The 13,162-nt window shown below is 45.1% G+C and overlaps 1 protein-coding gene across 1 annotated transcript in view; it reads left to right on the top strand.

Moving 5' to 3' along the window:
• ASTN1 (astrotactin 1) overlaps positions 1-13,162 on the top strand; it is a 316,609-nt gene that overhangs the window by 277,898 nt on the left and 25,549 nt on the right. Inside the window, exons 17-18 of the mRNA XM_033197106.1 lie at positions 4,893-5,161; positions 12,141-12,274. Of these exons, the coding sequence (XP_033052997.1) occupies positions 4,893-5,161; positions 12,141-12,274 (403 nt within the window). The remainder of the gene's footprint in view (positions 1-4,892; positions 5,162-12,140; positions 12,275-13,162) is intronic.

Here is a 13,162-nt window from a genome sequence, read left to right as displayed (position 1 = left end):
GGATTTCTGTGTAAATTTTGATGACTCTAGGACATCTGACTGGAGCTGTAGACTGGGGTGGGGGTTGGGGCAAATCCTAGAATGCAGGGTTTTGGTGGGCTTCAGGGTGGCCCGTGCTTCATTTGCCCCACATCAAGCCTTCTTTCCTGTGGATCCTAAGCTGTCTCCAAAAGCTGGGATCTGTTTAGCTTGCATTTGATTTCTTTGCTGCCTAATGAACTGCTTCTGTCGTTCTAGCTGTGATGTCATTAGCATCTCGTTGCCTTGGGCAGCAGCGCAGGAGAGAGATTCTTAAGCAGCCTCAGAATCCTATAGGAATTGTACCAATTTACTTCATAACAAGTAATTCACCTCCTGGCCTGTCAGTTACCACCAGAAGAGCAGGTCCTGCATGAGAATGGGTCGGTCACTCTTGTCACCCTCATGTGCTCCTGAATCTAGGTGGGCCACTATGTACGTGCCTAAGGCCATGTGCACATCCACAATGACGTGTTGAGCTTTAAGGACGCCAATATTCTCATACCACAATGTTCTATTGGGGAAACTCATCCACTGTATGCTCTAGGATACAGATTTAGCCTAAAGCAAATGGCATTTATTTATAGCAAACTGTATTTGCAAAATGCTTTGCAGTTTTAGGATTGTTAACTACATTCAGGTTGGATGTTCTTCTATTTGTAAGAAACTGAAGTATACTGACTGGACTCCGGAACCTTCTCTGACAACAGTGGAGTGAATTCTGCAGAGGTGGGAGGGAGCCACACCTGGGTATTCTTTATCAAAAGGTACCTTTGTCAATTAAAAGATTTTGAGACCTTGATTGTAGCTTATTTCTTCTGTCCAGTGAGATAGTGTACTTATTGGACTAGAATATTTATTTTGCTAAAAGATTGCTTAGTGTCTCTAACCTCTAGAGTAGTTCTACTCAGACTCTAGAGGGTAGAAGAGGGAAGATGCCCCAAAGAACTGTAATAGGTGTGGGCAGTGGAGGGGGTGAACCATTGGCTCACAAGGAAGTAAGGTGGGGTCTTCTCCTGCAACTCTCCAGGCACAAACCTCCCCCACTGTTCACTCCCACACAGGAGGAGTTAAAAGCAAGGGTCAAAGATCAGCCTCTTCTGAAGCTTTTAGGACCTGATCGACTCTCGCTTACCACAGACATGATGGTTATAGGTGCTCTCTTTGGGCTAAGGGAGATTTATCTGGGCTTTCACCACTGAACTCCATCATTTTAAAGAGTACTTCCCAATTGTATCTTTAACTGCACATAGGAAATGCATTTCTTATTTGAAAAATCTCCCTCACACACACATCTCTATTCTTTGCTGGAAGCTGAATAGATAGCTTTTGGGAGCTCCCTGCTCATCCCTCCTGTGCGAATCTATCTCCTCTCCAGACGGCCCTATGCTGTATGGCGAGGGGAACAGAAGGCAGTGGGTCTTGGCCTCCCGCAGGGTTCTTTTTATATGGACCTGAAGGTTTTCCGGAGACAGAAAATATAATTCTGAGTTAAAGCAAGAGTTTGGTGGGTTCCTTCCACGAATATCTGCATCATTCCCATTCCTGTCTACTCCCTAACCTTGCCAGGAATCTAGGACTGAAGGGCTTTGAGGGGGATTCGCTGCATCTTGATTTTAATTGGGATCGCCAGAAAACAGTAGCAAGGGGAGCAGCCCCTCAGATGTTTACAGGTATGACAAGACCCAGTGATGGCCAGCTGGAGGGCAGGAAGGCCCTCGGACCCTCAGCTCCAGGCTGTTTGTGGTCGCAGCGCCCTCTAGTGGCCACGTTTGTCATGAGAATTGTACACGCTTAGTAATGAGGGGAGGGGGCGTGGGGAGCTTGCCTGGGTATTTGGGGATTCAAGGTGCGACAAAAGACATTGGTGGCATATTACTTCCCCTTTGAAGTAGTAAAACATGAAGTTTACGCCATGTTAAGGGTATTGGGGGTAGGGGTTATTTTCCCTTCGGAATGTAATTTTCCTTGAATTATTCTACCATCACCTATGCCCCTCTATATTTTTCTCTTTAGGGTAAATGTTATAGAATTGTTTTAGTCTCTAATTTTTTATTCTCTGGTTGAAGAAAAATTGTACCTCCACAACATTTTTAAAGTAGCCATGTGTTACTTTTTCATAGTTTATTTTCTATGGTGCCAAAGTGAGATTTACCCATTTTTTTCTTCTCCCGCTCACGAAAGTCATTTTAGACTTATATCACCATCTAGCGGTCATTTCCTGGAAATTCTTTTCCCAGACACGAACAGATTCTCAACAAGGAGGGCTGCAGGACAGTAAGGAAATGCATATGATTGGAAGGTGCGTAAGAGCGAATTAGGAGACTTGCATGGCGAAATTTCAATAATCTTTTTGAAAAGAAACTGTATCTTTACTGATTTTTTTTGTAGGGGGTGGGGGATTTTACTTATTTTCTTTCTTTCTTTTTTTTTTTTCAGACGGAGTCTTGCTCTGTAGCCCAGGCTGGAGTGCAGTGGCGCGATCTTGGCTCACTGCAACCTCTGCCTGCCGGGTTCAAGCGATTCTCCTGCCTCCATCTCCCGGGTAGCTGGGATTACAGGCGTGCTTCACCACGCCCAGCTAATTTTTGTACTTTTAGTAGAGACAGGATTTCACCATGTTGGCCAGGCTGGTCTCCATCTCTGGACCTCGTGATCCATCTGCGTCGGCCTCCCAAAGTGCTGGGATTACAAGAGTGAGCCACCACATTCGCCCTTTACTTACTTTCTTAATGAAGTAGAGTTTACTGACAAAAAAGCACTGGGTTTCTGAAATGCTTGAGCCCTTTTCCATACATTGCATGAAACAACTTCAGAGAGACCGCTGGGCTTTGGGGAATGATGGACACACACAGAACACTCATTCTGTTCCTCTCAGATGCAGAACATGATGCTTGATAGGCTGGATCTTTGGAGGCACTGGTTGGAAGGATTTGCAAAGTGGTTCCAGAAGGTGATTATGAGCTACAACTCATCAACTTCACAAAAAGAGCTCTCTTTTATGGGGCGCAGGGAGCTCTCTGCTATTCTGCTCTTGTTTGCTATGTAATATGAGCCCATTTAGAAACATCATGAGGCATTAATGAAGGGCTGTTTGTCCAGAAATCACACCAGGGATCAAAGACCTCACCCCACCCGCACTCGCTCCTGCCCAATCCATACAGTATATTGGAAAAGACTGGGGGCCTGGCCAGGGGCTGGCAGAGGGGAGTCCTGGGTCAGCTTGTGGCCACTTCGTAGATACCTGTAGCCACGTGGTTGACTGGGTTGCATAAACCTCCATGTCAGTGAAGATTTACCCATGGGTGAAGTGATTTGAGGGTTAGTTCTATTTGAAGGCATCATTTTTGTTTTTGGTGTGAGTAGTTATGCAGTTATCTTATAATCTAGGACGGGCTTGAGCTTGGTTCTGGGTCAATTATTAAACAAAATGCAAGTATGTGATGAATTATATGCCATGTTTATAGTTAGGGAGTCCTTTGCCTTAACGTGCTAGGTAAAACTTCCTCATTGTTTCCTCTGGGAAACAACAATGCTGAAATGCCTTGTGATGTTTCTAAATGGGCTCATATTACATAGCAAACAAGAAGGGAATCGCAAAGAGCTCCCTGGACCCCGTAAGAGATAACTCTTTTATAAAGTCAATGAGTCATCTCTACAATCACCTTCTGGAACCACTTTAAAAATCCTTCCAACCAGTGCCTCCAAAGGTTCAGCCCATGGTCTCTTGCATTCTTCATGAGTCTGAGAGGGCCAGAATGAATGTTCTGTATATACCCAGGATGTCCAAAAGCTGAGTGGTCTCTCCGAAGCTATTTCACATTCAGGACTACAACTGTGCAGAAAGGAGGGATGAATCTCAGGAACCCAGTGCTTTCTTGTCAGCAAACTCTACTTCAATCTTCCTTTAGAATTAATAAGTTAAACGGAGAATCATGAGGACTGGGAAGAGAAATACCAAGCAGTGCTTTCTTGTATAAAGAACAAACCATTATTATCTGGTAGGCAATTCCTATGTTTGTCACCAAAAGTAGACAGAAAGATTCTTTAACTATCCTTTACTCAACAAACAAAATTGATGTGGACCCATCTCTCAAGTTTTGGAGGGCAAATCTTTCTGAAAAAGTCAAAATTCCCTTTCCATCTTCAATACATTGATTAATAATGAAACAGAGTTCTAGTCATCTTCCTCTCTGACCTAAAAGACTTAAGAATCAGACACAAGTAGATTAAAACCCCAGCTCTCACAGTCTACTAGCTGTGTGACCTTGAAGCTCTTGGCCTCATTTTCCTCATCTATAAACTGAGTGTAATGATAGAACTCCATGCAGAGAGTTGTCATAATGGTTAAAGTAGACCTTGAACGGATCTCACTTTTATAGTACAGGCTCCCTAAATCTTAGCTATATTTATAATTAAAACTATTATGATGATGGTTTGCCATGTACTAGCCATAGTGTTATGTGCTTTATAAAAGGATTTGCCATTCATTCATTACCCAATGCTAGACATAGGTACTGTTCATATCTTTACTTCATAGATGAAGAAACTGAGTCATAGAGCAATCATTGTTATGGTTTGTGTTCTTGCTGAGGGTCATCAGCACAGAGCCCGATCCCTCTAGAGATTCAGTGGAACTGATGATTCTGAGAAAAGGAACAACCTAGATTCTCACTGAAAAGGGCCATTCCCAACTCTGTGTCACTGGGAGGTTGGGTGCTCCAAATTAAGTGGGATGGCAGAATCACAGAATTACCCCTTCAGCAGCTGTTTCTGATCCCAAAGATTGGACCCCAGCACTCAGGGGCCATGAGGTCATGCTAGTCCTTACTTTTTTGACTCCCTCACTGTTTCTTTCCGTTTTGTGTCTGCAGGCAACTCCCCATCCGATGAGTCTGAGGAGCGGGAAAGAGACCCCAAGGTGCTGACGTTCCCAGAATACATCGCCAGCTTGTCAGACTCCGGCACCAAGCGCATGGCGGCTGGAGTCCACATGGAGTGCCAGAGCAAGGGACGATGCCCCTCGTCCTGCCCTCTGTGTCATGTGACATCCAGCCCTGACACCCCTGCTGAGCCGGTGCTGCTGGAGGTTACCAAAGCAGCCCCCATCTATGAACTAGTGACCAACAACCAGACCCAGAGGGTAAGAGGCCTGGGACTCTTGGCTCTGGGAGGCGTCAACCACAACAGAGGGCTTTTCAAATGGTGTGAGGAAGTGACAGGGTGCGGTTGAGGGCCATACTAGAATATGGATAGTGAAGCTTTTGGTTTAGCTAATCTAGGCACCTAATTTGCTTAAATTTGCATGTTTGCATGTTGTCAAATCATTACATCTACAACACCCAGGAAAATATGATTCAGGAGTCACAACTGAGCACTTGTATAGGGCTTTGAGCCCTACACAAAGGGCTGGAAGGAAGCAAGTAGGGAGGCACAACATTTGCCATCATCAAAGTCATTGTTCAGAGAACCCTCATGCCTTGGGGACAGTTATGAGAGGATGCTCAGCTCTGCCTCACTCTGGTTGGCTTGGGAGGTGGGCCAGCTTCCCTCGCTAATCCCTTAGCCTGGCCCAGCTGCAGCTGGACTAGAAGGAGCATATCGGGCACAGGTTGCAAAGGGAAGGATCTGGCAGCCTCAGCCTGGAAGGGGTTGGTTTCCTGCCCATCACTCTGGCTCTAAGAACAAAACACCACATCCAGGCAGATCTTTCTGCTTTTCTATTATGCTGCTAGGCCATTACATTTCCCAACCACTCCTCTTTTGCCTCTGCCTCTCCCTTTCCAAAGATGCCAGGAGAAAATGGATGGAACCAAAAAGAAGGGCTGGAGAACTGTGTCAGGGGCCGTAGCTCAGCTCCTTTCCTAGCTCTCCAACCTCCTCAAGGACATAGAGATCAGAGTGAGTCTAAACACAAAGCAGTAGCAACAGCAACAATAACAAAAGTAAAAACGAGGAGATGCTGGGTGTGGGACTTCTGGAACTATGGCAAAGGCAGCCTTGGGGACAAGGCGACAAGGCAGCAGGAGTCACAGCAGTGAGCTGCTTACCTGCCTGAGAGGTGTGCCCATCCAGGTGGGGTGATCATTGCTTTCTGTTTTCTCCTTAAGGAACACCTGGTGTTTGTTTCATAGGTAATGCTCAGACCAACAGGAGGGATTTTGTAGGTGTGTGTGTTTCTCTCACCTACCCGCCTCTGCCACAGATATTTCACCGAGTGTTTGAAAATAAGGTTTTTCACAGGAGCAAAACGATAAATTGTTCTCGTGGCCTGCACATTTGTCTTCAATCTGATAAAGGTGGCTACGGGAAGAGGAGTGGGAGAAAAGAGACCTTCGGAAGGATGGATCTGAAAGGATAAAGAAAGGCAGAGGGCTTGGGTCACCATGGAGACCCAGAGCTGCAATGTCTTTAAGCCAATGCTCAGCCCTCTTCTTCTCCCGTTACCTGCCCCTCTTTGTCTCAAGGCTGCTGCTGCTGATACCCTAAGAGCTCCTGGACCCCTTGCCTGGGAGCAGTGGGATCAGGGAGCTAACGCAAAACCATCCTTGTGACAGGGCATGCAGAGCTGCAGAATGGAGAAGGCATGCTAGGAGATGAGAGAGTGCATCATGTTTTCTATGGAAGATTGCGAGCAAAATGGGGAAGCTGAAGGAAGTTTGTCTTTAGCAACTCCCTTTCTGAATCCCCTACTTGGCCATACCTCAGGCCGTTCCCATTCTCCCTGCACCAGTTTTAAGAGGGGTTGAGAAATGCTTTCCATCTGGCCATCTTTTGAACTCCTTAATTTCTAAACACATAGACAAGTGATCCTAGCTGGAGTTCAGTCACTGTCACGTTTCTTCCTTAGACATATTTTGTCTTTGCCATCCGCTGTTCTGTTTTTCTTTCTAATTTTGCCCTTTCCTAAAGAATGGAGATGATGTTGAAGAAGCTAAGAAGTAGAGGAGTGCCAAATCATGACATTAGAGTATAATTTAATGTGTGTTTTTATTTCTATCTTTGGAGCATCGTTGGGTCCATTTTCGGACCTTTGCTGGTCTCATTGTCCTCCTGTTGGGCTAAATAATCTCTGATGCTATATTTCAGTCTAATCTGTGAATATCATAAAGAAACCAACAAATAGGTCAAACCATATAGTGAACCAGGTACCTCAAACCCAACACATTTGAACTCATCATCTTCCAGCACAAACTCATACCTGTTGTGTGGCCATCCCAGTGAATGGCACTGTCTTCCACTAAGTTGCCTGAACTGGAGACTACGGACACTTCTTAGAATTTCCTCATCATTCCCAGCATCCATTTTGTCACCAAGAGCCAAAAATATCTCTTGAATTCATTCTCTTTTTATGATACCCCCATCACAACCTGTTTCCGATATCCTTTGTGATATCAGGCTACTATCCTGTTAAAGTAACCTTCTCACTGGCCTCCCTAACAGACCACCCAGAATTATGTATCTAATATGGACTTCGCATAATTTGGCATCAAAGTAATTTAATGGCTCCACAGAATCTATTGAATACAATCTAATGTCCTCAGAACATCATTACAAGGCAGTTCATGATCCAATTTTGTCTTCAGTTACTTAGGTTGTTACCACTCTATATCTTATACTCTGTACTCCAAAATTTAACTCTCTCTACTCCCTCAAACACATTTTTTCTTCTACATAAGGCCCTTCAGACTTCAAACTCTCTGTCCCAAGAATGTTCTCGCCCACATTTCTGCCATTGGAAAAGTCCTCCTGTTACTTCAGTTTCAGCTCAAATATCACCAGCTGCCAAGAGCCCTTCCTTTCACTCCTAGGCCAACCCAAGTATCCCTTCATGTAATTCCCATTGTGTGTGTATATACATCTTTTTTTTTTTTATTATTGTTGGTTTTTTTTTTTTTTTTTTTTTTTCTGAGATGGAGTTTTGCTCTTGTTGCCCAGGCTGGAGTGCAATGGCACGATCTTGGCTCACCACACCTCCTCCCCCTGGGTTCAAGTGATTCTCCTGCCTCAGCCTCCTGAGTGCTGGGATTACAGACATGCGCCCACCACGCCCGGCTAATTTTGTATATTTAGTAGAGATGGGGTTTCTCCATGTTGGTCAGGCTGGTCTCAAACTCCTGACCTCAAGTGATCCACCAGCCTTGACCTCCCAAAGTGTTGGGATTACAGGTGTGAGCCACCGTGCCCGGCTTATATCTACATCTTTTACAGCATGCATCACCTATTATCGCAATTGTTGACATAGTTATTTCCTCCCCTCTTGACTATGAGGATGTTTTTCTTCTCCAGAATCCCAGTGCCTAGCAAGTGGCTGATGCATAGTTCGCTTTCTGCTAAATAAATGAATGAACAGATGCATAAATAGATGAATGAATGGATAGATGAATTTAGCTTGAAGTTCAACCTCTGTCCTTGGAGACAATAATAACAAAAATTGGAAGATTTTCTTTCTTTCCCGGAATAGGGATTAAGTCTGATAACAAATGTGGATTCCCTATGCAATGCTGGGTACATTGTAGATACTGAGACAAATGTAATTTCCCTTTCTCTTTCTTTCCAAATGGGTTCCTTCTTAATTCCTCTCTTCTATCCTCATCCAACAGTTTGCAGTTACTTGCAGCCCAGGATTCAGAGAGTAGGAACTCTTTTCTGTTTGTTTGTTTGTTTGTTTGTTTGAGACAGGGTCTTGCTCTGTTGCTCAGGCCAGAGTACAGTGATATGATCTCAGCTCACTGCAACCTCTGCCTGCCAGACTCAGGTGATTCTCCTGCCTCAGCCTCCTGTGTAGCTGGGATTACAGGCGCCCACCACCATGGCCAGCTTATTTTTTGTAGTTTTAGTAGAGACAAGGTTTTGTCACGTTGGCCAGGCTGGTCTTGAACTCCTGAACTCAGGTGATCCTCCCGCCTTGGCCTCTCAAAGTGCTGGGATTACAGGCATGAGCCACCACACCCCGCCCAGAGTAGGAACTCTTATGGAGTGGTGTGAATCGAAGATGGAGAGTGAAAACTTTTGCGAAATGACATTTAGCATATTTGTCATCACAGGTATTTGTCCTTTCTCTTTTGGATTGAAAATCTGATCATGTTGCTCCACTGTTTTTTTTTTTTTTTTTGAGACGGAGTCTCACTCTGTCGCCCGGGCTGGAGTGCAGTGGCCGGATCTCAGCTCACTGCAAGCTCCGCCTCCCGGGTTTACGCCATTCTCCTGCCTCAGCCTCCCGAGTAGCTGGGACTACAGGCGCCCGCCACCTCGCCTGGCTAGTTTTTTGTATTCTTTAGTAGAGACGGGGTTTCACCGTGTTAGCCAGGATGGTCTCGATCTCCTGACCTTGTGATTCGCCCGTCTCGGCCTCCCAAAGTGCTGGGATTACAGGCTTGAGCCACCGCGCCCGGCCGCTCCACTGTTTTAAACACTGCAGTTACTTACCAGTGGTCTTGAAATGTGGCCCCCTGCCTCACCACAACACACCAGGCCTCTGTGTTTCAGCCCTGTCTCCCTCCTGCTTGCTGAGAATGTCTTTTCTCCCTCAGGCTGTCTTTTACAGACAGACCCACCTTTTTTCCATTGATTTTATAAGTCAAGTTCCATCCAGGCTGGTCTTGTTGACATTGTTTTTTCAACCTGGAACACTGCTTCAACTTTCGTGAGTAAATAAGTTTTGATCCAGCCCTCAGAGCTCAGATAAAAAGTTGCATCCTCATAGAGGCCTCCGTGTACCCCTCTGTGAGCTTATCTACTCTTCCTTGTCTCTCTTGTCACCATATGCATTTATGGCAGCTCAACCTTTTCCTTTGAAGTTCTGACCACAGGTGTGGTGATTTGGTTATTGTAACTTTGCTTGTTTGTTTGTCATCTGACTTTAATATTTATGCAGACAGGGGCCACAGGTGTCTTGTGCATCCTCGTATCCTTAATGCTTCACATAGAAAATGGCCCCTTGCAGGTGCTTAGCAAATAATTTTTTTTTTTTTTTTTTTTTTTTTTTTTTTTTTTTTTTTTTTGAGACGGAGTCTCGCTCTGTCGCCCAGGCTGGAGTGCAGTGGCCGGATCTCAGCTCACTGCAAGCTCCGCCTCCCGGGTTCACGCCATTCTCCTGCCTTAGCCTCCCGAGTAGCTGGGACGACAGGCGCCCGCCACCTCGCCCGGCTAGTTTTTTGTAGTTTTTAGTAGAGACGGGGTTTCACAGTGTTAGCCAGGATGGTCTCGATCTCCTGACCTCGTGATCCGCCCGTCTCGGCCTCCCAAAGTGCTGGGATTACAGGCTTGAGCCACCACGCCCGGCCGCAAATAATTGTTGATTGAAGGCTCTGCAAGGCAGTAGTCACAATGTTGCCTTTATTCTACCTATCTCAAAGGACATCTGTTTTCCTAGTTTTAAGCAATGCACCTTTTAATTTTGAATTTGGATCAGTCAGGCAAAGCATAAAGTGGGCGCTTATGCACCATCCTTCATGCTGGGAGCCTAAGATGTCCAGTGAGTCATGTTGAAATCAGGTTCCAGCATTGCCCTGTTCACCAGCCTGTGACCCTGAGCAAGTCACCTCACCTCTTTAACTCTCAGTCTTCTCCACTGTAAATCATGATAACCATTCATCAAAGTGTTAGCATCGAAAAAGGCCTTGTAAATTATAAATCTCTGCACAAATGATAGTTATACTCATTCATTGTTTCTGTTTCCTAGAGTCTTCCAATCCAGGGAGGGGGCAGGATGGACCCTTATTCTAACTATTCTAACCTAAGGTGGCCTATGTAAAGTTCTGAAAGAATGGAACATAGGCTACTGGCTTTAGGTTTAGACATTTTGATTTTTGTAGAGTTATCTCCTTTTTTCCCTTTGTCTCTTTTTCTTTTGAATTCTTTGGTCTAAAATTTTCAAGGATAGCTAGGTTTCACTTTTCTAATTCATGGATTAGATGTGAATGTGGTGAGAATGAAACAAATAGAAGAGAATCATAAGAAACAGCCACAGCTGCAGATGTTGGGCTCACCCAGAGAGAAAGTCCTGACCTTGGCCAGCTTGGACCAGCCATGCTCCCTGCAGCAAGTCCCACCATCTCCTTCCCCTTGGGGTGGGGCTGAGGCAGCAGTGCCCCGCTGAAGGGTCAGTACTCCATCAGGATCCACATCCTCACCAGGGACTGGCCCTATTACGGGTTCTGTTACTTCGCTGGTCTAATTTTATCCTTCTGTCCTTTTACATAATAGTAAATATCTCTATGAACCCTCTGCATGTAAAGAATTCTGGTAGGTTCTATGTTAGTTACAAATTTCTACCTAAGACTCAATCCCGTTATTCAAAGACAATGATAATTGCTGGCATTTATTGGTGACTAATGTGTTCCAGGTACTATGCATACATTATTTCATTTGGCATATATTATTATATTTAATTATCACAGCAAGTCTATTAGCAAAGTGCTATTTTTATCCCATTTTATTATTGAGGAAACTGAGCTTATGTAACTTGCCCAAGGTCACATAGCAGTGATTGGCAAAGTGGGAGTTCTCACTCAGGGCCGACAGCTCCAGAGCCCAGCTCTTAGCCTGTGTGCCACATTGCTTCTCCTGTTCATGATTTACTAAGAAAGAAATGTCTAATGCCTAATCACAACCCAAGGCAGCATTGCAAAAATATTGTAAGCAGGTTAGAAAGCATGCTGAAGGAATGCAAAGGGAATACTGGGGCAGGTAGATAAGGATGCACAGAGAGGCATTTGGGAAAAGGCTAATGCCCCTGGGCGGAGGGAAGAGTAGCCACCCAGAAGATGTGTGGTAGAGGCATCATTTTTTTCTAGAGCCTAAGTTGTGGAATGACGGAGTGGCATATGAGGCAGATGGAAGGCAGAATATGACTTGCTCCCAAAGTGGCAGCCCGTTACCACAAGGGGGAACTGTTACAGTAAAGGGAGAGGGACACCCTAGAGGTTCTAAGAGGTTCAGCCTTCCCAGAAACAATCTCCTGGAATCAGAATTTGAGACTCCACAATGATAAAGTGGCCACACAACCTGTTGCCGGAAGTAATTTAGGGCCATGCAGATCCTTGACACTCTGCCTCTTGATTCTGATGGCCTAGCCCTGGCTTCTCAACACTCAATCTTTTCCCTGTTCTCTCACGCAGCTCTTGCAGGAGGCTACCATGAGCTCTCTCTGGTGCTCAGGGACTGGAGATGTCATCGAGGACTGGTGTCGATGTGACTCCACTGCTTTTGGAGCTGATGGACTCCCCACCTGTGCGCCTCTCCCGCAGCCTGTGTACGGTTCTCTTTCTTTCTTTCAGCATTATTTTGTAAACAAATACTGAGTGTCTACTATTTGCAAAGAAATAGGCTGGGTACTGGGAAACATAAAGAAAAATATGACACAGTACCTGCCTTCAGAGAGTTTTCAGTCTGCCAGGGGAGTCAGCACAGGTGGTTTGATAGAAGAAAGGGTGTGACAAGTGTTAACAAGTGGCATTTAAAGAAAGTGTGAAGAGGGAATGGTCAAGTCTGAACTGAAGCCGTGGTGAAGGCTTTGTGGAGGAGGTGGCGCTTGAACTTCTCCTTGAAGGTGGAGAAAGTCGGACAGCATAACTAGAAGACAATGGGGAGAAAAGTGCCATTGTAATGGAAGAAGTTAGAGATCTACACTGAGATCTTAACTAGACCAACAACATAACCACTCATTGAACACTTACTGGGTGCCAGGCATTGTATGGAGCAGTTAGATACTGCTCATTTAATAGACAAAAAAGAAAAAAAAATGCATTCAAATGGATTGAATGATTTTCCCAAAGTGGTAGAGCAGGAAGCAGAATTGGCAAAGAGGCATGTTCTTGGCTATTATAGAATGGAGAGGATAAAATTGAGAGATTGTCTGGGGTAGAACCAACAGGGCTTGGTGACTGAATGAAGTAGTGGTGAGGAGAAAGGAGAAGTGGAGAGCGAACTTAAGACTTATAACCCTGGTGGCTGGGAAGATGAATAGGCCACCACTGAGCAAAGAAGAATAAAAGGATATGCAGGTTTGAGGAGGAGGCCAGTTTCATTTAGGCTTGCCTTGGAGCTGTCACAGGGTAGTTGAGTGTATGGGGATGTTCATTGTGCAAAAAGAAAGATGGAGCTCTGCAAAAAAGTAAATACTAGAGATGAGATTTCAGTC

The sequence above is a fragment of the Trachypithecus francoisi genome, unplaced genomic scaffold (assembly GCF_009764315.1).
Source record: "Trachypithecus francoisi isolate TF-2019V2 unplaced genomic scaffold, Tfra_2.0 Lachesis_group5, whole genome shotgun sequence".
NCBI classification, from domain to species: domain Eukaryota; kingdom Metazoa; phylum Chordata; class Mammalia; order Primates; family Cercopithecidae; genus Trachypithecus; species Trachypithecus francoisi.
This window is presented reverse-complemented; position numbering and strand designations above follow the sequence as displayed.